Source organism: Osmerus mordax, chromosome 4 (genome assembly GCF_038355195.1).
Source record: "Osmerus mordax isolate fOsmMor3 chromosome 4, fOsmMor3.pri, whole genome shotgun sequence".
NCBI lineage: Eukaryota > Metazoa > Chordata > Actinopteri > Osmeriformes > Osmeridae > Osmerus > Osmerus mordax.
The window spans coordinates 5,589,207-5,615,066 of record NC_090053.1 but is presented as its reverse complement, the minus strand read 5'-3'; the positions used below and the strand labels follow the sequence as shown (position 1 = coordinate 5,615,066).

Genomic DNA, 25,860 nt, shown 5'->3' with positions numbered 1-25,860 from the left:
ATCTTCATTTTGAGTGCTTGAGTTGGTCGCCATTCTGCAAAAGCTTTCACAAAAGGCAGAGCTAAGGGAAAGTATGTCAGGAAGTTCATGGTGATATATACAAACAGAGGTGATGTAACCCATTTGGGTTGCAGTTGGCCTATTTTTACTTGACCTGTTTCATAATTTGTTACGAAGGGGTGCAAATTAAATGCTAGATGAGTTGATTTGTAGACATAGTTCCTTTGTAGAGGGATAGGAGAGATGTAAACAACAAAGGCATGTGGTACATGTTGGAGATTACAATAGGATTACGATAGAAATAATCTGAGATTAAAAATGGGAGGTGCCAACAACTAGACATTCCATTTAAAAACAAATGTCTCCATATTTAAAGATATCCCATATGTGATGAGTAGATGGTGATTTGTGTTAGGAGAGCAGTATGTATATTCCCATTAAATCAGGAAGCTACAAATAAATTCTGGTATTAGTAAATGCTACTTTTAGTCAAATGTGGGGTACTAATCTTTATTATACATACTTGTGTTTAAGGTATTTTGTTTATTTATTTTTGATTTAAATATTTTATTATGCAGCCTCTTTTCATGGCAGACATAAAGCTTAAAGCCAATACATAGTGTATTACTCAGAATCATAAAAAATAGGTCACAACACATTATATATGAGCCTCTTTGAAACTTTATTATGCGTTAGGCAGTCTTGAAATTGCTACGGATCCTAAGGATTAACTCACGATGAATAATATTTTGCACTATGCAGCTGTTCATGCTCGACTTAATAGTTGCACTGTTTAGGCCCCAATCCCCTGTACTATAACAATAGTTAAGAACCGGGTCTAAGACCCTTCAGTGGGGTTTGGGTTAAAATCAGAGGCCTCGCCCTACAAGTCCAGCGCAACAAAGAAGCTGTAGGCGCCCCTCCCCCAAAGGAACAACAGGGAAAAAAACACAAAAGGGGAACATGACCTGTGACCCCTGCAAATGCAACGCTCAGGTTGCCCAGAAAAACAGCATTGTAATAATCTTGATGATTTCCAGTGGTACGATCTTCATGATTTTACAAATATTGTGAATTATTCATTCATAAGTTTGGAGATAGAATGGACATCACTCTCTATAAATTCACATCTAGTATATTTCACAACGTCCACATAATTAAGTACGTAGAAGAAGAAAGAAATGAAAATAATGGTCTGGCTTGTTATTTTCTAGCAAGCTGATTTGTGATGGTGACATTTTACATACTTGCCACGCCTCTCCTGCAGTTGACAGTTGCTCGCTTGTCTGGGTTTCTTGGGAAAAATGAAGGGGTAGAAGACGAATGTCAACCGAGTCCCGCGAGCACTACTGAGAAGCCCCCCCTCCAGCACCTGTCCCGCGCCGTCTCGTGGTCGCGCAAGAGTTGAATCTAGCAATCGACTTTCATTGTTGAGTGTAGCTTGAACTGCGATCATGACTTCGGCATATAATCTTGATTTTCTTCCGGATAGGATGATTGAAAGCCGGTTGATGAGTTCAAGCGATTCAGTGTAAGTATTTGGGTGCTAAAGTCCTATGTGAAAGTAGCTTGATAGGTATTGCATTTGTCAGGAGTTGCTTAATTGCAAATGGTTTGTACTGTGGATACGCCCGCCCGAAGTTTCGTTTATAGCCCATCATGGTTGGCTTTAAACATGAAGGCTATCGTTCGGAGAGGGAAATAATTTAGATCTTGGTTTGTGAGAGGCAAGTCAAGTGGCATTTGCTTCCGGAGTTAACACGTTGTACTTTCACACTTTCACATTGTAGCGACAGAAGATTCAAGCCTTCTTTGGAAGTGCCATACAACAACCCGGTCCAGAAGTTGCTCTTTGTAAATAAGGTATAGTTTAGTTTACTGGGCGGGAGAGAATCGTGCGTACGCGGCAACCGCCCTTTTTAATGCTGCTGGAGCAGAACGAGTCTACAAAATACCAACGGGGTTTTGAACAGCGGGTAGGTGATGATAGAAAATGGCTCAAAAGGCATTCGCTAGCTAGCAAGCTACTAGCTTTCCAATGCTATCTACGTATCAGACACAAATCGTAACATGGACTAGCTTCTAGCGAGTTGAAAATGTGTTGACCTAGGCTACTTATAACGAGACGTTTCTTACAAGTATGTGTGTTAGTAGTTAGAAATATACTAGCTTGCATTCATCTACAGTCTACTTTGACTGTCTGTAGCTACCAAGCTACATCAAGCTAGCCAGTTTTCGCATCGATTTCCCGTAATGGAGGTTCTGTGAGGGTGCTAGCGCGTTGCAGAACACACGTGGTGCATTATTGAGCAATGTAATGGAAATCTTGTGACAGTGCACAGAATATGAGCGATAACAAGAAAAGCCAACGCTTAGAAATTCTTTTTTTAAATGTGCATATTGTAAACACGAGCATATCACCAGATGGCTAGCAAGGTTAACAGCCTATAATACAACGTTGTGATTTTATAGGCTACTTATAGTAACGACGTGCACGCGAGAAGACATTTGCGATTCTGAGAGTTCACTAAATAATCTTACAAAATGGGCTCGGTCATGTCTCAAGTGTCGGATAGATTTTCATGTTTGTACCATGCTTTGTGCGTTTTTATGCCTTGAAAGAGGTTTATTAAATGGGGATCACAAGTTGCGTTTTAACACACACCGCTTACTGTACTACTTTAATTTCGCTTCTACCAGGACTGTTGCCATTAGAGTACTTTAAGATACTGTCCATCATTCAAACATGTACAACATGTCAAAGTATGTCACCGTTGAGAGACAGCGACTTCCTTATCTAGCCTAGGGAAATCTTCGAACCTAGCGTGTGTGTGTGAACTCTAAAGTTAAGCGATGATCGTGTGAGTAATTGACAACTTGTAAGGCAAAAGTGATCAGCTAAAGCTAAGTATTGTTTAGCCTTGGGTGTTGAAAGGAGCCCCTATGTTCTGGCTTCAAACATGAAGGTATAACATCTCACCTAACTGAGCAGTGTGATGGTTGCCATGAAGTACATACAGTGGTGCGCTTCAGGGATGAAAGTCTGACATGACGATATGTGGGCTAAGCTTCGTGTGATCCTTTTGTTGTGGACAGGGAGCTGTTGATCTGGGCAATGTGTGGCCTCTTGGCTCCAGGTCCTGGGGCTACGAGAGCCAGCTGTTCTCTCCACTCATAAGTGTGTCGGTGATGATGGTGGTAGAATGTCCTGCAGACAGATGTTGTGTGCTGCAACAGAAGGGCTCTGATCTGGCCTGTCACCTGTTCTGCTGCTGCTGGTGTGGCAGGCAGTACGCTGGCCCTGTTTTTAGTTACAAATGGTCTGGTCCGGACCAAATTCACACTGGCCAATACAGGCAGTACCCAAACTACTGAATATCTATTCAACACTACAAGTTCGTGTGGTCAGATTGCGTATAATCATAACCATTGCTAGTCCAGTCTACTGTGATGAACATGTTTTTTGGGGGTTAAGTTCTAATGTATTCATTAGCTTGTGTATAAAATTGTCTCTGTTTTGCACAAGGGTTTGCTTTTCGTAATAAGTGGCCTATAAAACAGCCTTCTTATGGATTGTAATGTTGGTCTATAAAATGGATAGCATTGAGTTGATCACATGATTTGCCTTATAAACTGTTGTGGACAGCATGCACATGACCATAGGTCTTTATGCAGTCTGCTTTCCATATTGATTGGAGTCAGCTGGCAGTGTAGTATACAGGCAGTAGTGTTCCGGTGGCCAAGTCAGAGAATGTGTAGCAGCGTGGGATAGGTGAGAAAGGGTGGATATGGCCTTGGTGACCTTACCCCTTTTTTGGGGGGGGGGTTGAGTCAGAAAATTGGCTTTCAGAAGACGGACAGTTTTAAGACTCACTCGCTGGAGTGATGCTGCTTAAAGGCAGGGGGCCTTGAACTATTTGGATGGCTATAGAACAAGGAAAGGCAATCTGTTTAGACATGCCTAATATTTGTCTCAAAACTACACTTGGATCAAGTCCTGTAAGAGCTCAGTCTGTAACTATGGTTTCCTCTGCCAGTGGTCCTTACCTGAGGATTTGCATTCGCTTGGCAAAGTGGGACCAGGCTTGATTCAGTTGTCTCTCTATATCTGTATATTTTAGTGTTCATTCACACTTTTCTTAGCCACCTCATCCAAAACCACCAGGGACACTGGTGATTATGGGGCTAATGGGGCGGGCCTTGTCATCAGATGCTTGCTGCCTGTTAACATGAGCACATTTAAAGGCTGATTCGACATGTCTGTCTTCATCAGGGGAAACTGAACAATGAGATGAGACCATATTTAGCCGATTTGGAGCCAGTGTTGGGAGGAACATTTCTTAAATTAATGGTTCCTCGTCATAACCCTAATGTGCTGATTAGGGCCCACCTACTCATGTGGAAGTTGGGGAAACACCAAACTGATTGTATGTCTCTGACTTAGCTGAGGTGTTTTGGTCTTCTAACGTTGTCTTTTTTTTCCGTAACTAACTACAGGTGAACACGTACACATAAGTCAAACACATACATTTACATTTAGTCATTTAGCAGATGCTCTTATCCAGAGCGACTTACAGTAAGTACAGGGACATTCCCCTGAGGCAAGTAGGGTGAAGTGCCTTGCCCAAGGACACAACGTCAGTTGGCATGACCGGGAATCGAACTGGCAACCTTCGGATTACTAGCCTGATTCCCTCATCTAGCCCGATTCCCGACATCTATACTCTATACCTCTTCTCACACATACATACCGGCATCCCTCACCCCATCGGAAGCCAGCTGTTCTTCCATAGTTGTAGTGAAAGTTGTCCCACCCTGTGTAAGGGAGTCAGGTGGCTGAGCGGTGAGGGAATCGGGCTAGTAATCCGAAGGTTGCCAGTTCGATTCCCGGTCATGCCAACTGACGTTGTGTCCTTGGGCAAGGCACTTCACCCTGCTTGCCTCGGGGGAATGTCCCTGTACTTACTGTAAGTCACTCTGGATAAGAGCGTCTGCTAAATGACTAAATGTAATGTAAATGTAATGTAATGTAAGGAGTGCTCCTGAACCTGTCTCTGGCTGCCTCTGAGACCAGCATTTGCAGGCCTGGCCTGGTATTTCTATTCTCAGGCAGTGATGATAAATCATCCAACATGACAGTCAACCAGTACCGGGCCCTGCCTTTCAGGGCCTATCATGTAGGATAAGCCAAGGTAGCATAAGAGACAAAATATCCTTTCAGTGATTGACAGCTATCAGAGATATCAGTGAAGGGACTAGGGACATATGTTGAGTTGCCCTATTGTTATAGTAAGCCGTATGCACTGGCTTATGAACAGCAAATACTGCGTTTCTTGGAAAAAAGGCTAGGCCTACTATTTAGGGTATTACCAGTAAACACCTGCTTTGCTTGACTGACCTTCCTCTTTCCTCAGGAACAACCAGTAAACGTGACAAAACCATACAAACAAAAAAAAACGTACAAAAAATCCCCACCTAAATAAAGCAGTGCAGTGTGCATATGGGGGTCACACTGGTGATTCTGATGAGCAGTTTTGGCGACCAATGCTAGTGCAGTGCCCATTGGCGGTGAGCTGCTCTTTCAAACAACTTACAGTTGTCACTGCACATCCTTGGGTCTTGAGCAATGCACCTGGCTAATTTTAACTTCATACAGTGCTTGGTTCTCAAGATAATTGAGCCTCACACACACAAAGATTCCTGCCTTTTATAGTTGGACTGGTGCAGTGCCCTTGATGCCTGTGATGCAGCCGGTGATTAAGATGTTGATTAGGGTTAACTTAATTGGAGTTTGTGTGCGTTCACATAAAAGGGGCAGGTTTGGCAACTCAGGCAGAGTTTTTGCACAATGGCAATTGCTCTGTATTTTCCCCTGGAAAAATACATACTGATAATGTCAGGATATCAGGAGTTTAATGAAAAGGTTAACGACGAACCCAAATCACACACTGGCTGCCAACAAAGCCAGGGTGGTTTGTTGGAGCAAAATTAGTAAAACCTATATTCTTCTCGTATGTTCTCTATTTTGTGTTATGGAATCTTCTGAATTTATTTCACTTTATAGTGCGGTGCAGACACTAGTGCGATGCCCTTTTTGCGTGAAATGTTAGTGCAGTGCCCGGATCTCAGCTTGTGAGATCCATCGTTCCACCACTAGACATGGCGGAAATTGCGTTGTAATATTTATAGGCCTATTTATGTGTCGCAACCGTAAATGGCTCCTCCAAACAACGTCACATGCTGCACTGCATGTCCTTTGGTGGTGAGTGAGACACCGGACAATTTTCAAGTTATTGTTAGATGAATCATTTTAAGTAGACTGCCGACATCACTGCTTCATTTTGAATATCAACGCCAATATGGTGACTATCAAATGAGAGCCCAGAGAAGGTGTTAGCATACATGCTGCTTCGGTCAAGTCAAACGAGCAAACACATGGTCCAGATAAATCACCTAAATTTATGGGAAGTTCAACAGCAGGTATGTGACTGTCGCTGCTCCCAGTGACCCGTCAGCTGCTCCAGGGCGTCTTGGACCCCGATCACCTGCTGCCACGTCACGAGGCTGCCTCTGGTGTCTCAGCAGATGCCTTCCAGCACCAGCACTGGCCCCTAGGAAGCCTCGATCTGTTGATCCTTTACCGAGGAGCACTTTAAAGAACACTTGGGACAGCTCAGACGAGGGAGTTACCGCCACGGATCGGAGGTTCTGTGCGGAGTCGTTTACTCGAGTGAAGACAGGGCTCAGCAAAATGGCGTCCGTGAGCCGTCTAAATGGTGTCACACACCACAATGCCCATGGCTCTTGTAGGCTTAGCGCTCCATGTATGCCGGAGCATCCCTCTGACTCGGCCTATTGTATTGTAGAGAGGTCGGTGAATAGTGTTGTGCAGCAAGGGAACAATATGCAATTGTTACCCTGCTGTGGCGGGGAAGCTGTAGGTTACTCCCTGTACCATCGCCAAAGCGCCTCAGGAGAAGACGCTCCGCAATCACCCCTGTCTGTTAGCAACTAATTAGGAGTGGTTTGCAGATTTAATGTGGCCTTGTCGTGGTTACAGGTTTTGTATAGGTGTCAAGGGCAGGGGCTGTTGCCCCTTTTGAGAAACTGGAGTTTTTTTATATACTGCCGTTCTCAAACTGGCTTTCGAGATGCATCGGTTGTTGTAGAAAAGGCTGTGCTATTGAAAAACTTTTGGGGGGTTTGTTTTTAAGTGGAGCGTTCATTCTTCCTGAGGAAAGGGTTGCTGAAGGACTTTCCAGAATGTCCTTTAAGTCCTTCAAGGAGTTTGGTGTCTCTGCCGAGCGTTTGGGCTCTTTTTGTAAGCGATGGATGGCTCGCGTCCAGAGGTCTGTATGACGAAATATCTGCCTCTTTCTTCCTCTTACTGTCTTGTTTCTCCCTCCCGGCTTACCATCCCATTATAAGTTGTCAGATATGGTTGCTGTGCCAGCTGTTATCACACCAGCAGTCCCCCGGGCCATCACTCAGCCTTGGCTTTCCTGGGGGCAGTTTGTGCTGTGCAGGGAGTGGTACGTTCCCTTCAGCAGTCTCTACCTGGGAGGGCTGTATGCTTCGGCACTGTTCCTTGGATGTTGTAGTTGGTGTGTGTGTGTGTGTTTTGGTTGCTGTGTGTAATGGGCTGCTGATGTTCCCTCGGTCTCTTAAGCCTTAATCACTCTGAGAATGCTGATCTCCACTACTCTCTCCCATTGAGAGGGGGTTAGCCAAGCCTGGGGTTAGCCATTCACCCCTCCTAGGACCTACATGTCAATGGAGGCTGCCTGTGGTCAAAAGCACTCCGGTCTCGGTTTCATGGACGGGTCATTTTTTTTAAAGTGTGGCATTCACTCGGTTCAAACTTTAAAATATGATTCGTGTGTTTTGGCGATTTGTGATTGTGGAACTACTACTCCTTGATGTTGTGTAATACATTGGTCTTTCAGGAGAAGCTGACCTGAGGTGGTTCTAACCTTTCTGAAAGAAAGAGTTGGCCATTTGTATATATACAACATGTTGTTGGACTCCAAGGATCAATGCTGGGAACATGATTTGTCCAGTTGATTGGATTAATGCATCAAGTGCTGACTATGAATCAGAGAGTATCTTGTTGGAAGTGACTTAAACGAGAAACAAACCGTTTTTCCCCTCTTGTTGATCTTAGCAACGGCAACGGTAGCAAGATGAATGGGTCGCTGGAACAATTGGACCAGCCCGACCCGGACTCCATCAAGATGTTCGTGGGCCAGATTCCGCGCTCCTGGACGGAAACGGAGCTGAAGGAGCTGTTCGAGCCGTACGGTGCTGTTCACCAGATCAACATCCTCCGGGACCGCACCCAGACACCCGCTCAGAGCAAAGGTACGGCTGGACAGGAGCTGTCAACACACATACACACTGCCACCATAACCCACACCCTTATACACACTGCCACCATAACCCACACCCTTATACACACTGCCACCATAACCCACACCCTTATACACACTGCCACCATAACCCACACCCTTATACACACTGCCACCATAACCCACACCCTTATACACACTGCCACCATAACCCACACCCTTATACACACTGCCACCATAACCCACACCCTTATACACACTGCCACCATAACCCACACCCTTATACACACTGCCACCATAACCCACACCCTTATACACACTGCCACCATAACCCACACCCTTATACACACTGCCACCATAACCCACACCCTTATACACACTGCCACCATAACCCACACCCTTATACACACTGCCACCATAACCCACACCCTTATACACACTGCCACCATAACCCACACCCTTATACACACTGCCACCATAACCCACACCCTTATACACACTGCCACCATAACCCACACCCTTATACACACTGCCACCATAACCCACACCCTTATACACACTGCCACCATAACCCACACCCTTATACACACTGCCACCATAACCCACACCCTTATACACACTGCCACCATAACCCACACCCTTATACACACTGCCACCATAACCCACACCCTTATACACACTGCCACCATAACCCACACCCTTATACACACTGCCACCATAACCCACACCCTTATACACACTGCCACCATAACCCACACCCTTATACACACTGCCACCATAACCCACACCCTTATACACACTGCCACCATAACCCACACCCTTATACACACTGCCACCATAACCCACACCCTTATACACACTGCCACCATAACCCACACCCTTATACACACTGCCACCATAACCCACACCCTTATACACACTGCCACCATAACCCACACCCTTATACACACTGCCACCATAACCCACACCCTTATACACACTGCCACCATAACCCACACCCTTATACACACTGCCACCATAACCCACACCCTTATACACACTGCCACCATAACCCACACCCTTCGCTGTTACTAAAATCTCTCCCGGGTATTGCACAGGAAGGCTGTTTGTGCCCTACAATATAGAGTTGAGATTGTGTCGTACATGCTCTACTACGTTACATCAAAGTTAATAGAATAGTCTGTCAAATTTTCGGAGTTGTGCAGAGTACTCCCTGCACATTACTATAAACATGTGTTCTCTCCACCCACGCTGTTTAAAAATGACAGTGAGGGCGAGAGAATGAGCAACACAGTGACGTTTGTATGCAATTTTCCCACAAAAGTATCCATCGATGCACTCACCTTTTTAGAAAGAGCTCAGTCGAGCAGTTTCGTTTAATTAGCAATTAGAGTAGACTGTGAAGTGGAATCCCGCAGTCTGAGCAGTGGTGTGCAAGTGTCACTAAAAAGAGACCGGTCTTCTGGAACTAACTGCAGGTCAGGTGAATAAGGTGAGCTCTGGCAACAACGTGCAAATAATTCACCATAAATGTTAAAAATATATTATTCTCTGAATCCCAATGTGATTCAATACGGGTAAGAGGCCTAATCTACTTTTTGGGGGTGGGGATGTTGGTGTGGAACCCTGCTTTGATGTTGGGATTTAGCATCTATCAAGTCGTGCCAGTTCAGAGCTGGGAAAAAGACAGAGAGACGGCAAGCTAGTCTAATCTGCCAGCTGCAGGCTTGGGAGTTGTCACTGGGATTTGGTCAGGTAGGCTGTAGAGCCCCACCTCCTCCACGCTGATGCTGACAGCGCTGCGTTGCTTTTATCAAGGAAGAGCCTGCCATTGAACGAGAGACGTGATTTCCCTTTGTTAAATTTGCGATTATTCGCATTAAACATAAAACTTGTGCGATTTCCACCACAGAATGGATGTCCAAGCACCTTTTGTATGTGTTTTTGAAAAGGTGAACATATTTGATCAGGATAGGGGGTTGCTTATTATGTGGTGCATACAGCAGACATTGTGAGTTTCAGAGAGAGGCTGAATAGTTCAAAGCCCTCTCTTTTTAGCCAAGATCCCTGCCTGGCTCCTAGGCGTGAGTGTCAGCTGTGATGGCCCATTGACATGTTAATGCCATGATAATGTATTCACCATAGATAATCTGGCTTGATCACAGCGGCCCTTTGGCTTGCCCCGCCTGTGAGGTGAATTGGTTTGCAGGAGGGGAGCCCCCCCCCCCCTCCTCTCCTGCCCCCTTCTTCCGTCTTCCTGGTCCCTCTTTTCTCTCCTTGCCTCCTCTCTTCCTCCCCCAGTCTCCGGTCTTGTCCTGTGTATACCCGTTTTTTTTTTCTTTTTCTCAACAATCCCCCTCTCCCCTTTGCCATGGCCCGGGGCAGTGGACCAGTATCCCCTACCCCTGCTGAGAAGAGTAGAGAGTTGTAGCAGAGGCAAGCTTTCTGACACCCTTTGCCAACCCCCCCAACCCCTCACTTTTAATACTGCCTCTCAAGCCCCCTTCTTACGTCATCCATCTTGCTTTTGTTTGACTCGTCTGTTTGTATTCGCTTTAATCCCACTTCCATTTTGGCTAGTTTGTTCGCCACATGGCCCCTATCTATTTTGGAACCGTTGGATACATTATTTACATTTTTCATGTCAAATTAAATGTGGTCATCATAGGATCCTTAAGCCCCATGACCCTATTTATGTCACCGGTGGCCATATTTAGCTAGGTTAAAGCCAGAAAAATTGCATAAAATGGAGAGGAGAGCAAGCTAGGCTAGCTGTGAGAGAAGAAGAGGAGGAGCGAGAGGAGAAGAGCTGGATGCATATTAAAGTTCACCAGCTTTCCCCATGGCTTGGGAGCTCCAGTAACGGCATAATACACACTATGTAGGTCAGAGACGCTGCAGTGCTCCACTTCCCCAGCCCTGCGAAACTGACAGGCTGGAACGCCACTGGCGGTCTGCTGGGACGGAAGGATGAGAGGCTTTTTTTCTCTCTCTCTTTGTCTCTCTCTGACTATTTCTCTCTCTCCCCTCCCCCAACAGTTTCCCCCTTCTGCTTGTTCTCTTCCTGTCTCCCTATCTCTCTCTCTCTGTGTGTTTTCAATTTCCATCTGTGACAGAGTATATGTGCACATTTGTGTTTTTGCACATATGTAAGCCCCATCCACTTTCACTGCCTGTGTGCAGGGTGCAGTGGCCTGACAAGTCCTGGAGGCCCGGTCCTGCTCTGACCTCTCCAGCACACATCAGTGGACCTGACAGCCAGGCCCTTGGTCTCCGCCGATCCGTTTGGCAGCACTATCAGCCACGGTCCTCCTCACCCACCTCGTTATCTGCTCCCAGTGTGTTGCTGCAAGCCACTACTTGTGTTCCCTGTAGCACACGATCTAGGCTAACAGTCGCTAAGAATAACATGTCACATGTTCCAAACATGTGACAATGGGTGGGAGACCTACATGCGGTCACCCATTAGTTTCTTCCACCCCCGTACGGCGGATATGCTCTTGTTATTCTTCTTAAGAACACTCGTGCTTTGTACCTAATTCCCTTTATCTCTCCCCAACCCTCATTGTCTCTCTTTTTGTCTCTATCTATCTCTCTATCTATCTCTATCTATCTCTCTCTCTATATATATATATATATATATATATATATATATATATATATATATATATATATATATATATATCTGTATATACATCTCTCTCTCTCTCTCTCTGTCTCTGTCTCTGTCTCTGTGTCTGTCTCTCTCTCTCTGTCTCTCTGTCTCTCTCTACAGGATGCTGTTTTGTAACGTTTTATACAAGAAAAGCTGCACTGGAGGCCCAGAATGCACTGCACAACATAAAGACCTTAAGTGGGGTGAGTAAGCATCGGCTCTGGACCTGTCTGCCTTTAGCGGCTTCAGCCCCCTCTGTACTACTCTGTGGCTGAGGTTTTAATAGACTCACTCCCAGCCACAATGCCTGACACCATCAAGACTGACTTAAAGCCAGCAGTGTCAAGTCAGCGATAGCCACACTCCCATGGCCAGAGCTCCAAACACGCTGAGGTGAAGAGTGCTCCGCTGCCAGGGAGGTTAGTCACTGAAGCCCAGTACCTTGAGTCGTAAAGTGGAACAAATTATTCATGCTTGTCCTCATGAATCATGGATGCACATCTACATTTGTATTTCATTTTTTTCTTCTTTAGTGGGGAAGGGGAGGAGCGCAAGGTCTATCGCTCCCAGACACGAAGTGTGTGGTTGTATGTGCTTGCACCAGAGAGAGGGAAAGAGGGACAGAGAGAGAGGGGCTCCTAATTCCTCACCTGATTTATCATGGAGAGATTAAAGTCCAGTCAACTGGAACAAGTGCAATTGCTTGTTAAACCTTCACAAAACCGATTCCCCCTTAGCACACTCCAAATTACTCTCCTTCCAATCAATAAAATCAATAGACGAGTCTATTGGAAATTGAGAAAATGTAGGGTAGGTTGCTGGTAAGTATTGAACCCTTGTGACAAACGATTGAGCGTTTCAGAACATTACTGAATATCATCAGGCAATTTAATACAGTGTCTTGTGATGGCTACCTCCCAGACCTTGCCCAGTCATGCTGCCTCCCTGGCAATGACTGTAGCTCCGCGGCTTGCGGCGTCAGTGGAAAAAGCTTGCGTCCCCGTCGCTCTCTCTACTCCGTCTGTGCCTCTCTCCCGCCCTCGCCATGGACGCCAGTCCCCAAACAGAGCTGGCCATCTGTCTGTTTCTTCTCGGTCCGTTTCAAGAAAAATATTTGATATTTCAGCATTTCATAACATAGATATCTTATATCTATGTTATATAGATATACGATATATATCTATATAGATATATAGATATCTATATAGATATATAGATAGATATATAGATATATAGGTATATGTATATATACATACATACATACATTTCCTCTCTGAAAATGGAAGGGGAAGCTGGCTAAACCAGCAGCCACTGCTGGGGTTCCACTTCCACCTATGAGGGACATGGAGGAAGTGCCAGGGGAAATTAGCTTGAGGTGGAGAATTGTCATACTGAATCAGTTGGAATTTTGTTGTTTGTTTTTTTTGCGGGGCTTTTTCTGCCCTCTCTCGCTTTTTCTGTCTGGGCTTATCCAGTATGCATCAGAGGAAAAATACTCTTGTTATAATCCAAAACACCCAACCAGTGCACACAGTAAAGCAAGGCAGCTGGTTTGTGTTATCTGTGTTTGGATGCTGGAGCGATGAGGTATATTGACAAGAAGAATCAATAGCTGCAATCAAAAGGCCATACTCCACCCATCCCGAGGAGGAAAAAGAGTGAAATTGGATCCGAGAAGGGATTTGAGACCACTCTTGCTTGTGGACACAGCTTACTCTTAACCATGTAGTGTGATGGAGGGAGCAACTAGACTTGATAGAGGGTGGGGAGGGGTGGCTTATGAGCAAGAAGAAATGGACGGAGGGAGATGGTTGGGGGTTGCTGCTCCCAGAGAGCCGTGCCTGTAACAGGAGGCGGGGCAGCAGGAAGAGCAAAGCTAGTCGTACGTCTTCGACGTTGACGGTGAGAAGTGGCCTGATGTTAACCCCGCCCCCTCTGCCTGTTTTCCAGATGCATCATCCCATCCAGATGAAGCCCGCAGACAGCGAGAAAACAAATGGTGGGTGACATTATTGTCCAATAACGGGCGGGCAGGTCATGGGGAGCAGAAGTGTTTGTAAGAAAGCGTCGGGGGGGGGGGGGGGGGGGGGGTTGGGGACATGACTGACAACTACCATATAATGACTCGGGAAAGGGTGACATCGCTCCTAAGACAAATGGGGATTTGCACGGGATATAGAACGGGGAAGATGTCTCTATTTCAAGCTCCTAGATGATGGCCAAGGCAGCGAGGCCCTTGAAATGTGCAGCAACACACAATTTCTATACGGTGTCAGGGGTTACGAGGATTAAGGGCTTTGGAGGGTGGGAATGGGAGAGAAGGACAGCAGGTACTGAGGAGCTGGCGATGGCATAAGTGGATGATAAAGCAGTCCAGAGAAGTGGAGATTGGGGGGGGGGCGGCGGTGATCAGACGGTTGGCGCTCCACAGGCATGAGCATGAGAATGTGACAGAATCTCAAAGCGAGAGATTGAACTAGATGAGGAGGGTGGCAGGTTTTGTGTTAGATACAGCTCCAGACCCTGTGCAATTCCGCTGTCACCCAACCCAACTATCAATCTGTTTACTTAGCGGTGGAGGACAGAAAACTCTTCATTGGAATGGTGTCGAAGAAGTATGGAGAGAACGAGGTCAGGATGATGTTTTCAGCCTTCGGACAGATCGAGGAGTGCCGGATCCTCCGAGGACCTGACGGCCTGAGCAGAGGTGGGTGTGCCTGTCTACACACAATACTTCAGCACCACTCACTGTTATCCTGGTATATCAGGCCTGCCCACTACATGGTTATTTTCGATCCTCTACTCTACCCCCACCCCTTCCACATTCAAGCACTATTCACCCTCTATTGGGCGCCCACTCTCCAATTCCACCCCCTCATCATGGCGTCACTGTGTCACTCACCTCCTCCTACCTCTCCTGCCCAGTGGGGGGGGGGGGGGGGGGGGGGGAGGGGGGAGGAGGTATTCTGCTCGCCGCCCGGAACAATGGGCCGTCGCCCTGGCAACCCCTGGCTGCTGGTGTTGTGTGGGCTCAGCTGGCAGGCAGGCCGCGGCAGCAGAGACGGTGGCAGCGACACAGCTCTTCTCCTCAGTACCGCCCCTTCCAACCCCCCCCCCCCCCCCCCCCCCCCCCTCTCAACATGCTCCACAAAGGCTAGAATTAGCACACTGCCGCAATTCCCTATCTGTGCCGCATAAGACGCCATAACAGCACTGGCGCTGGAGCCCAATGCTACACGCATTTCAAATGATAACATCCCCAGAACTTGGCTGTTAAAGCAGTACAATATCAAAACCATACTGACACGATTGATACACGATGTGATCAGAGTTCCATCCATAGCCTTTTCAACCTTTATATGTCTGTGGGTTGCGTTTTGAAGCGCTTTTCATGTCCCACCCAGTTAGTCAATCACCTCATCTACTACAGCTACCCAGGGCTAACCACAGCTTCCCTGGTTATGTGGTCTAATCTGTCAGTCACTGTTACTGTGCTCATGTTGTTGTTGCTGTTGTTGTTGATGTTGTTGACTGTTCTCCTTGTTGTGTTCTTTCTCCATGTGCTAACCAGTGAGAGCGGTCCTGTGTGCTTGGAGTGCCATTCTTTGTACAATGTGTTTTTTGGGGTTCATAACGAGTTGTCCAAACCTATTGTCTTGTTTTGTTTCTTCTTTGTCCCTCCCTCCTTCTCCTCCTCCTCCTCTCCCCTTTCCTATTGTCCCCCCTCCTCCCCTACAGGCTGTGCGTTTGTCACATTTTCTACCAGGGCTATGGCACAGAATGCAATCAAAACCATGCATCACTCTCAGACTATGGAGGTACTGTACCCCTTAGCACCTATTTCTCTCCCTCCCCTCCCCTCCCACCAGCTCCTGCTCCCTCTACGCTTTCTGCTGCCCCCTTGTGTTGAGATGAAAGAGAGTCTCTAAGAGCAGAAGACTTACAGTTGTCAGTGCATGAGTCATTGAGGAAGCTTCTTATCTAGATATAGATAAGCTCACATCTGAAATGTAATCAAACAAATGGACAGCGTCACCTGGCTTTAAACAGCAATCAGAAGTTAATCACGTCTCTAGACCAGAAGACTACAAGATGAATTGCCTTGCTGACTAATAATAATGGCCTAAACCCTCCCAATAAAGTATTCGCGAATGTTTTAAATGGTGGCTTGGAGAGACCTTTCCGTGATGCGTGTTAGCTAGCTAGCCTATTGAGACGTGGACCAGTTTCTTACCAGGGGGTAGGAGAAAAGATTCAGTCCAGAGTCTTAAGGGAGTGGGGCAGGAGTAACGTGACAACTAGCAGGCCAGAGGCTCCCCTGTGAAGCACCCAAGCAATACTAATTAGGAACCGAATCAACTCACTCGATGGCCTGATATAAAACAGGCCCCAGAAGTGGTGGCACCCTTTCCTCTCCCCCGCCCCTCACCCCTCACCCTGTCTGATGCTATGGGAGGTGCTACTGGTGTAGAGGCCATTTTCCCTGTCAAGCCTGGTCCCCTATCTGGCTATAAACTCACAACACTGACACTGCATGTCCGTCTGTCCTGTTAGCCAATAATCCAGCTGTGTCGGGGCGGGCAGGTAGTGATCTTATGGTGCTACGCGTTTGTTGAATGTTGTTTTCTCTAGTTTTACGTCTGCCGATAGTTTGTCCCCGTTTGACTGTCTTATTTGTATATATATATTGTTTTATACGTCTCGTTTCCATCTGTCTGCTTGTGTGTGGACCCTGACTCCTGGAGCTCTGAAGTAAAAAAAAAAAAAAAAAAAAAAAAAAAACAAAGTGCTTTTAGCCTCGCCCCTTGTCCCTGTGTGGAATGTGGCCCGGCTTCGTCCTGCATGGCAGTGTCCTATGTGTGTGCTAGCAAAGGATATGAATGCTACACTAGGAGATCTGTAGAAGAGAGAGTACTACCCCGTAGGGCATAGAGGGGGGGATGATTGCTCCCCAAACGGCCCCATACAGATATTGTGTCCTTACGTAAGAGATGCTGAAGTACAGATGCATGTGCGTGTGTGTGCGTTTTTGAGTGTTAAACCCTCCCTCCCTCGCCCACAGGGCTGCACCTCGCCTATGGTGGTTAAGTTTGCCGACACACAGAGAGACAAGGAGCAGCGGCGTCTGCAGCAGCAGCTGGCCCAGCAGATGCAACAGCTCAACAGCGCCTCCACCTGGGGCAACCTGGCTGGGCTGGGAGCCCTCACGCCACAGTACCTGGCCGTGAGTTGACAAGCACACTTACAAATCACACAAAACGGAGATCAATATGTTTTTTTTTTTTTATCTATTTTTTTTCTTCTTCTTGGGTTTGAATTCTCTTTTTCTCTCCATCTTACAGTTGCTCCAGCAGGCAACCTCAACCGGGAACCAAGGCAGCTTCAGTGGCATGCAGAGGCTAGGGGGTGAGTAACTGTCCCCGTTCGTGTTATCGGTCACGCTTGAGCCGAGAGAAGGGGGGGGCAGACATCAGCACTTCCTGTCCCTCCTTCTTACTCTGCTGCTCTGTGCTTTGCGCCCACCGTAAATATAACAAATAATAAAATCACATTGACAATAATGAGATGCGCATGGGCACATTAGGTTATGCTGCCATTCTGGGATACACAGTTGGCCAGTTGGGGAAAAATACAAATGTATTTTGCCGTTTGGCACTTTATTTTGAAGTGTGCAAATAAAAAGGTGAAAAATGGTCAGCATGCAATGTGGGAATTGTCTAAATGTGAATCGATGCCCCGAACATCGGTATTCACTTTTGCATGAGCCAGCGCCCCCCCCCCCCCCCCCCCCCCCCTTCAAGCCCCATACCAATCCTAGTCTAGCGTTTTCCAAGCCCCAGCCCCAGCTGATACACAGTCTCTCTGCTGGTCCTGCTCCTCAGGTGTGAACCCGCTGCAGCTGCAGAACCTAGCCACGTTAGCGGCGGCCGCGGCTGCAGCCCAGAGCTCAGGCAGCCCCTCCTCCTCAAACCCCCTGTCAGCCAATGGAGGAGCCCTGGGAGCGCTGGCCAGTCCAGGTAATTTAGCTGTCTGGCTCCCCTTATTAGCCAGGCCCCCCACTCCTTCATCACTCTACGACACCCCCCGACTCCTCCCCTCCCTCCCATCCAGTGTTTGCCCAACAGGCTGCTGTGCCATCCCTCATTTACTTTTATGAGAGTTAATCATCCCCATTACATTTTTCACAAGTGCCCCCTCATTCTCATTTGGTCTGTGTAAATATAGGCTCGTCCCCACCCGTTTTGGTTTAGTGGTGTTGGCTACGCCTTGGCCTTGTGCCCCCCCCCCTCCCCCCCCCTCTGTGTACCTGAGATGACTGTACATCTGTATAGCTTAAAAAAAAAAAATGCTCAGACCCACTGCTGTTTCAGATACTTAGTAGTAACCTCTGTGTTCCTCTTTGTGTGTGTGTGTTGCTCTGTCTTGTCACGTGTGTGCTTTCTGTTGTTGTGTCTGTGTGTGTGTTTCTTGTTGTGTGTAATGTGCTTCCCAGCAGCTGGTACCACAGCAGGCCACAATGCAGGCGCTGCCATGAACACCCTGGCATCTCTGGGCACCCTGCAGAGCCTCACCGGTGCCTCTATGGGACTCAGCAACCTCAATGCCCTCACTGGCTCAGTCAGCGGTACGCATTCTCTCGCAAACTCCTCTTACTAAATATTAACATGACATCTCTTTCTACCATACCGTGTCCTTTAAGGCTGGACATTAATGGTAAATTTATCTCAAAAGCACATATTTAGCCACTTCTTGGACTAAACAGAATGTTGAAACCCCCCCCCTCCTCCTTTACCGCTGTCAGGTATGGCAGCCATGAACGGGGGCCTGGGAGCCTCCATGGGCAACAGCTCTGCGGCCAGCTCCATGGACGCCCTGACCCAGGCCTACTCAGGGATGCAGCAGTACACAGCCTCCGCCCTGCCCTCCCTCTACAGCCAGTCCCTGCTGCAGCAGAGTGCTGCCGGGAGCCAGAAGGAGGGTGAGTCTCTCATGCACCCCCCCCCCCCCCCCCCCCCCCCCCTCCTCGTGTGTGCCACATACACATGAATACCCTCGCATTCCGTTCATCAGTTTGAAAGCATTATCCATCTCTCCGCCCTACCAGGACCTGAAGGGGGAAACCTGTTCATCTACCACCTTCCCCAGGAGTTCGGAGACCAGGACGTCCTGCAGATGTTCATGCCTTTCGGAAACGTGGTCTCTGCCAAAGTCTTCATCGACAAACAGACCAATTTGAGCAAGTGCTTTGGTATGTTGTTGCTTCTGGCATACCAACATGGAGAGACCAGCTGACTTCATACTTAACCACTGTTAACCTCTTCCACTCTAAGCATTCGGCCCTAAAATAACATACCGCAAATAGATTTAATGTTGCTCCACAATCATTGGGGCCTCAGCCATACACCTACAGAAAGATGACACCTGTGAGAGTGTATCTAATAATGTGGGTTATTAGTGACTCCTTACTGTTAGTAATGAGTATTTACACTCATTTGGGTGGAAATGTGTTCATTAGAGGCACTGATCCACGCAACTGGGGGAAGAAAACAAAAATGTATGCTGCATCTGCCTTGAGACTTTGGTTGGAAGACGTTAGGAGTTAAGTACGACGAAAACATCCGGCCTCATCCGTCTCTTCTGTGCCTTGCAGGGTTTGTCAGCTACGACAATGCAGTGTCAGCGCAGGCCGCCATCCAGGCCATGAACGGCTTCCAGATCGGCATGAAGAGGCTGAAGGTACAACTGAAGCGCTCCAAGAACGACAGCAAACCCTACTGATCTGAGGCCCTGGGGTCTCTCCCCTCCCCTGCTCCTATGTTAGCACTGCTAGGGTAAGTTCCCCCCCCGAGCCAAGACCACCGAGACTCTTAACCTGCACTCAACCACTGGAGGGACACTCACCCACTCTTAATGGTTACAATGTTCTTTCCATGTTTTTTTTTCACATACACTTCGTTTCAGTTTTCATCATGTAATTTTAGTCGTATCAAATATGTAATTTATATGATTATTTATGACTATCACTGGAGCCAGTGTTGGAAGTGACGCCTGACATGAGAAAGGGGAGCAGGCGTCAGGGCTTATCTACATACCATTTCATTGCCTATAGGTATAAAATAGACAGGTTGACTAAGGATCATTCATTTAAAGGACTTCGGAACATCTTAACAGAGCCCGGAACTTGTGTCTGTGGTCTGGACACACTGTCACATTCATCCATTTTGTCACCTAACATTTGAGGATCTCTTCCATCTATGCCTTTTCTCTCTCTCTCTACTTCTATTTTTAATCCATCTTTCATTCTTTCAATCTTTTGTCAAGCTGGGCTACATCTATTTCACCATTAACAACTATTCTTCCAATCATTCCATCCATCTCCCATGTCTCCCACAAGGGACTGGTCACTGATGGATCTCTCTGGGTGCCAAGTATATTTGCATGTCTAAGTCTCTACCATACATCTGGTGTCACTTCCTTAAAACCTGTGTATTGTTTTGTGTGGGGGAAATACCCAACTGTCCCAATGTGGTGATTGGCATTGTTTGTTGGTTGTGCCTCATGGTTGAAAGATTCTTGTGCCGTGGCTCTGTCTAACTTCCTCTCTCCTCTCTCTCTCTTTTCTCTCTCCTACTCTCCTTTTGTGTTTTTTTTCCTTCCGTATAGAACAAATCTCCATGCCTGTTTGCTCATCATTAGCCTAGCATGTCCTCATGGTGTTGAAAGCCAAGCCAAACTCCTGGCCTCATCATCCCCACCATCTGTCTGATGTCTCTCTAAGCTCGCCTGGCCACACCCACTGACCCTTGACCTTAGCTCAACCTGAGTTTTGCATGTAAACTTTTTTTCCCTTGTATAAAAATGAGGGGTGGGAGGGGGGAGGTCAAGCAAATCAATGTGAAATCTTACCTGCGCTCATTTCATTTAAGAGACTATTTCTTTGTGTTCTTTATTTTTTTTATTAAGAAAATGCTGAAATATTGTTTTAAAGCCTGTGGGATTTTTTTTCCTATGTCTAATTTGCTAGTTTTTTTATGTTGCTTTCTTTTACCTCTCAGTAAAGCTCACTTGAAAGTTATATACAGGGATTGGCACACAGCTGTGCTACTTGGTGCCATTAGCAATATGTTGGCTTCTGAAACAAATGCTATAGACCACTCTCAAACACACACTTTGGAAAGTCTAATCTGAATACCCCTCAGTGCTCTGTAAAGGGTTTTTACATTTTGCAGGCTGTGTAAAGTTTTTCCCTGAAGCTGCTTAAAAGCGTATCTTGTTTTTTTTCCATTAAAGAAAATATACAGTGTATTTACCCTTTTTTCTTTTGCAAAATATTGATGGCACAATAAGAGGTAGATTTGCTCCGTCTAGGGAAATTACTACCTACATGAGTCAACTTTTTTAGAACTGATTCACAAATAGACAATCTGTGGTTTAAATGCACACTTAGATTACCTATATTTTATACCATTGAATCTATAGAAGTTTAACGACAAGTAATGGAAACCCAGGCAAACTTTGGGGTTTTTTGTAGATTACATTGTAATGTCATCTATGTTGGGGTCTTAATTGTATCACTTTTTAAGAGGACTGGTTTGCTTGATCAACACAGCCTTTAAAAAAAAAAAAGCTCAACTAAAATGTTTGTCGTTGGTAGTGATGTAATTGCATACTTATTTCACTATTTTCTGGATTCGTTATTTTAACTTCTGCGATATTGTTTCACCAGTTGTTGGTTTTTTAACAAATTCATTTTTGAAGGAAAGGAAGAAAAAAACAGTTAAATCTAGTGTTAAATTCCTACGGTACGTCTTGTTGAATATTTTGTAAATTTCTTGTCAACATCTTAATTAATGGATATTTCAGTTTTGTTTGGTATAGATGCCTCATTGAAAGAAAATGATTTACAATATCTGTAAACACAGATGACAGACTATGATTTTTGTTGTTAAAAGTGCCCATGTGTCAAACTCGTGTTTTGATGCCCAAATTCTACCACTCCATTACACCCACCCACACACAAACACTTTTCTTGTGCAACAATATTTTTGGGAGCCCCTGAATGTGAGAGATCACTTGGACATGACACAAACGGGTTGTAGGGTCGATACAGGAGACGCATAAACGGAACCTTTTTTGCACACAGATTTTCCTCGTTTTGAAACACTCACAGTACATGTGTTAACACTGTTAAATCCGCTGAAACAGTGTTGGTTTACAAAAGCATTCCAGTTTCCGCTTACAGTTTACTCTGTGTGCTCTTATTGGGGTATATTACTGTTTCAGTTTACAGAGATATATAACAGTCCTAATCATTATGACCACCCTATACTCCCTCAGACAGGTTCCCTAAAAGTGTGTACCTGATGGCGCTAAAAAGTTGTCAACTCAGGGTCTTATTGTAGTTTGTTTTGATGTATTCTCATTTGGATTAGGAATGAAAAGACAAAATGCACAATTGTTATCGTTGAACCACCTTTTTTTGGTCACAAAATGGTACAGGTTAAAGCTTTGATAAGCACCTGACGATGCTTTAACTTGCTTGGTTTAGTTGGAGGAAAGGCACAAGCACAAATGTTCACTTTTGTAAAGTTTGCATCCCAGATTACTACGGTACCACTAGTTTTACTTTTACATGGGCATGTGCTTTTTGTGGTGTGTTTTATATCCAAATGCAATACAATATTCAAAGTGCCATATACGTCTAGAAACTGCCTACACAGAAACTATTAGGCCTTGGTTTAGAGACTAGATTGCTGCAGTTAGTTTCCTTTGTTCCTAATTGTTTATCATATCGATGCCAGTGTCAAGAAAGCTCCTAGCTCCTGCTGATGTTGTTTTCCCCCTACTTTGTGTTGTGTGTGAGTTAATGGTAAATGTGATGTGATGTACTGAATTGAACAAATTGGCTAAACCTATGTAGATACCCAATAAATAACCCACATCTTTTGAAAGGCTAACCTTTTTGTTAGTGAGTGGACTAAGTTGATATAACACTTTGCAGTACAGCCACAGACAATGTATGTAGTAAAATGTGGAGTTATATGATAGTTCTTCATATGTTCATAAAGACAGCCTTTGTACAACCAAAACCAAGGTTGTGTGCCATATTACTACCATTATTAGTTAAAGTGTTGGTTGACAGTTTCTTGTAACATCTTTTAGATATTTGGCATGCACAAAACATGAAATGTTAATCATCTGTACAAGTGTATTGCAAAGTGTTACAGTAAACGCCTGAATAAAAGCACAATGTACACATTGGTCAGGGTAGAATCTCTCACTTCGGGGGCTTCCTTCACAGACCGTTCTTTCTCTGTTTTCTATCACAGCTTTTTTTGTTTTCATATTTTGAAGTGCTTTTTGACAAATTGTGTGGTAGCTCTGCATCTCTAGATATCGTCTTGGTCGAAATTCTTTCCGCTATCATTTTCTTTGTCTTATAATTGATATGACTATGTTCATGTTCCACAAATTATTTGATAGATGTTTGTGTTGTCTTGAGAAAAGCCAAAGTCGGTGCATCTTGGTGTGATCTGTAAACATACAGTAGTTTCTGTTTACCAACTTTTTGAACTGGGTGGGATTTGAAAAAAACAAAAGACAAAAACAGGCTTTCCAATTTCTACAGCTGGTTGTTCATATGTATTTTGTACCAGTGGAGCTTTTTATATGGGAAATTAAAGAAAAAAATCTATATTGGAAAAAATGTCTGGCCTCTCAATGTGGCCTTGCCTTGACTCGGTCTTGAGTTTGGCCTTTTGGTGGTGTTAAGAAATTTTGGTTGCATGTTTTGTCACAAAAAAAGATTTATTTAATTTACTTGATCTCTACGTGTTCCTTACTTCTTTATTCGGATATATTTTGGTGGGGGTTGGGATCCTCTAAATCGTGGTAAGTTTCATGTTAGTATTGTGCTGTCCACATAGTTAGAAGGCCAACAGGATTTAGACAACTTTTGTGGATATGTCTTAGTTAATAGATATCAATTATTTGTTGTTCAGTTTGGGCTTTGCTTTTACCTGTGTAGTACTTTCGGTTTTCCCATAGCAGAGTGTGTAGATGGAAGAGTCAATGTCCTTTTTTTGTTTTTCCTTTTTGGTAAATGTTTGTTCATGTGTGGTGTGTTTCTTTGCCTCTGTCTCCAAAATTAAACCATTTCCCCTAATATTGAATGTGTCCTTGTGTTGTGTTGTCCCAGTGCCTGTCCAGTGTTGTAAAGACATTTACAAACCCCAGTGTGTCACGTCCTCCCTAACTTGTTTCTCTCCATTGTTTCTCTTTGCTTATTATTTTAATGCTTATTGGAAGTTGATAGTTGATTTAACTATCAAATTGTGCACTAAATGCATATTGGTAATTTGTGAGGAGTTTGGGTTTTGTGCCATGAATGATTTAAGTCCAAAGTCCTAGATGAAGCTTGAAAACCAAACTGATGGTCCCAAGGCATTGCTAGTTGCTATCGAGTCCCACATGCTACAGATCCACCAGAACAGCCATGTAAGTACTATGGGTCAAGGATCCAACCCATAGATATTTGTTACTCTTAATGAATTTGAGTATACAACAGAAGACCATAATATAGAATTGAGTACAGTCCATGCAATGTCAATGTGCCCATTCTCATCTCTAATGGCAGGAATCTATCTGTGTAGCCTATATATTAAAATGGGTATAGATTCCAAAAAGTATCTTGAGAATCAGGTACTCTGCAAAATTCTTACTTTGAAGGTGTCCATTTTATAATCCAAAGGAGTGCAGTGCCGCAATTGACGTTGTTTGGAAGTATTTCGACATTTAAAAAAAATTATTTGCTGCCGGTGTTGTGCCAAGGCAATTATCCCCGCCAGGATTTGTATCCCCTGGCCGCGGGAGTGCGCGTGCACTCAGAGAAGCGGAGTTTACCTGCTGCTGACTCATTTATCTACATAAATACGTTTATTTGTCTGTCACATTAAGGCGACGTGTGAATTGTTTAATGCGTTGTTTAGTATTGTGGATTAATCAACAGTGTTTTCCAAAGTTCCATATTGCCATGAACCTTAGCTACATAGGCCGACTGATAGGCCTATACAGAGGGCATACACATATCAGCCCGTTTTTTCACCTGATATAATGTGTACCCTCTGTAACTTTTGCTAGAAAAGAGCAGACATCTCCATATTATCTCAGGTTGTTCATTGTGCCCTAAAGAACACAAATAACACACATGATGGCAGGACAGACCCTTTGCATGTTAGGGGAGGGGCTACACATTATATCAGGTGAAAAAACGGCCTGATATAATGTGTATCCCCTCAGTAACTCATGTTAGACAGGTGAACAAAGAGGTTAATTGAAAAGCCATATTAAATTAAAACAGAAATCACGTTAGGGCAGGGAGGGACGGGTTAGCCAAGACGGGGCATCCTTGTCAGACCACACCCGCAGAGAATGGACAGATGGAGGTAGCCTAGATTTAAAGGAAGGAAACCTGCATGTGATGTCGAGTCACATAAACGGCATATGTAGGTGCATGGCAATATGGAACTTTGGAAAACACTGTAGATTAATCCACAATACTAAACGATGCATTAAACAATTCACACGTCGCCTTAATGTAAAAGACAAATACACGTATTTATGTAGATAAATTAGTCCCTTGTTACTATGGAAAACCATGTAGTGTCTTCCACGTCGCTATTTGTTTCATTTAAGAGTTGAATTTGAAGTTCAGCAGTTAAACTCTGCTTCTCTGAGTGCATGCGCGCTACCGCGGCCAGGGGATTCAAATCCCGGCGGGGATAAGTGCCTTGGCACGACACCTGTCGTGCTCACTTCGATCTCAACACGGCCATGTTGAGTTGACTGAGATGCACT

The 25,860-nt window shown here is 45.2% G+C and overlaps 1 protein-coding gene across 6 annotated transcripts; it reads left to right on the top strand.

Moving 5' to 3' along the window:
* Positions 1-1,326: 1,326 nt before the first annotated feature.
* LOC136941413 (CUGBP Elav-like family member 2) lies at positions 1,327-24,169 on the top strand. Of its 6 annotated transcripts, none has more exons than XM_067233860.1 (14): positions 1,327-1,531; positions 8,165-8,361; positions 12,124-12,206; positions 13,954-14,002; positions 14,576-14,710; positions 15,742-15,821; positions 17,066-17,227; positions 17,346-17,409; positions 17,886-18,020; positions 18,500-18,628; positions 18,806-18,982; positions 19,109-19,252; positions 19,655-19,835; positions 20,668-24,169. In XM_067233860.1, the coding sequence occupies exons 1-13, from the start codon at positions 1,455-1,457 to the stop codon at positions 19,780-19,782; spliced, it is 1,560 nt and encodes a 519-aa protein (XP_067089961.1). In that variant the 5' UTR covers positions 1,327-1,454; the 3' UTR covers positions 19,783-19,835; positions 20,668-24,169. The 6 variants fall into 6 exon arrangements, with proteins under 6 accessions (XP_067089961.1, XP_067089959.1, XP_067089964.1 ...); XM_067233858.1 differs by having other exon boundaries at positions 18,497-18,628; XM_067233861.1 differs by lacking the exon at positions 1,327-1,531 and adding an exon at positions 1,838-1,976 and having other exon boundaries at positions 18,497-18,628.
* The last annotated feature ends 1,691 nt before the right edge of the window (positions 24,170-25,860 follow it).

Bases quoted from the DNA above. Each gene is read 5' to 3' on its own strand.
- LOC136941413 (XM_067233858.1), top strand. From the start codon at position 1,455: ATGACTTCGGCATATAATCTTGATTTTCTTCCGGATAGGATGATTGAA. The intron at 14,711-15,741 runs GTGGGTGTGCCT...CCTCCCCTACAG, and splicing joins ACCTGACGGCCTGAGCAGAG to GCTGTGCGTTTGTCACATTT. The intron at 17,228-17,345 runs GTGAGTTGACAA...TCCATCTTACAG, and splicing joins TCACGCCACAGTACCTGGCC to TTGCTCCAGCAGGCAACCTC.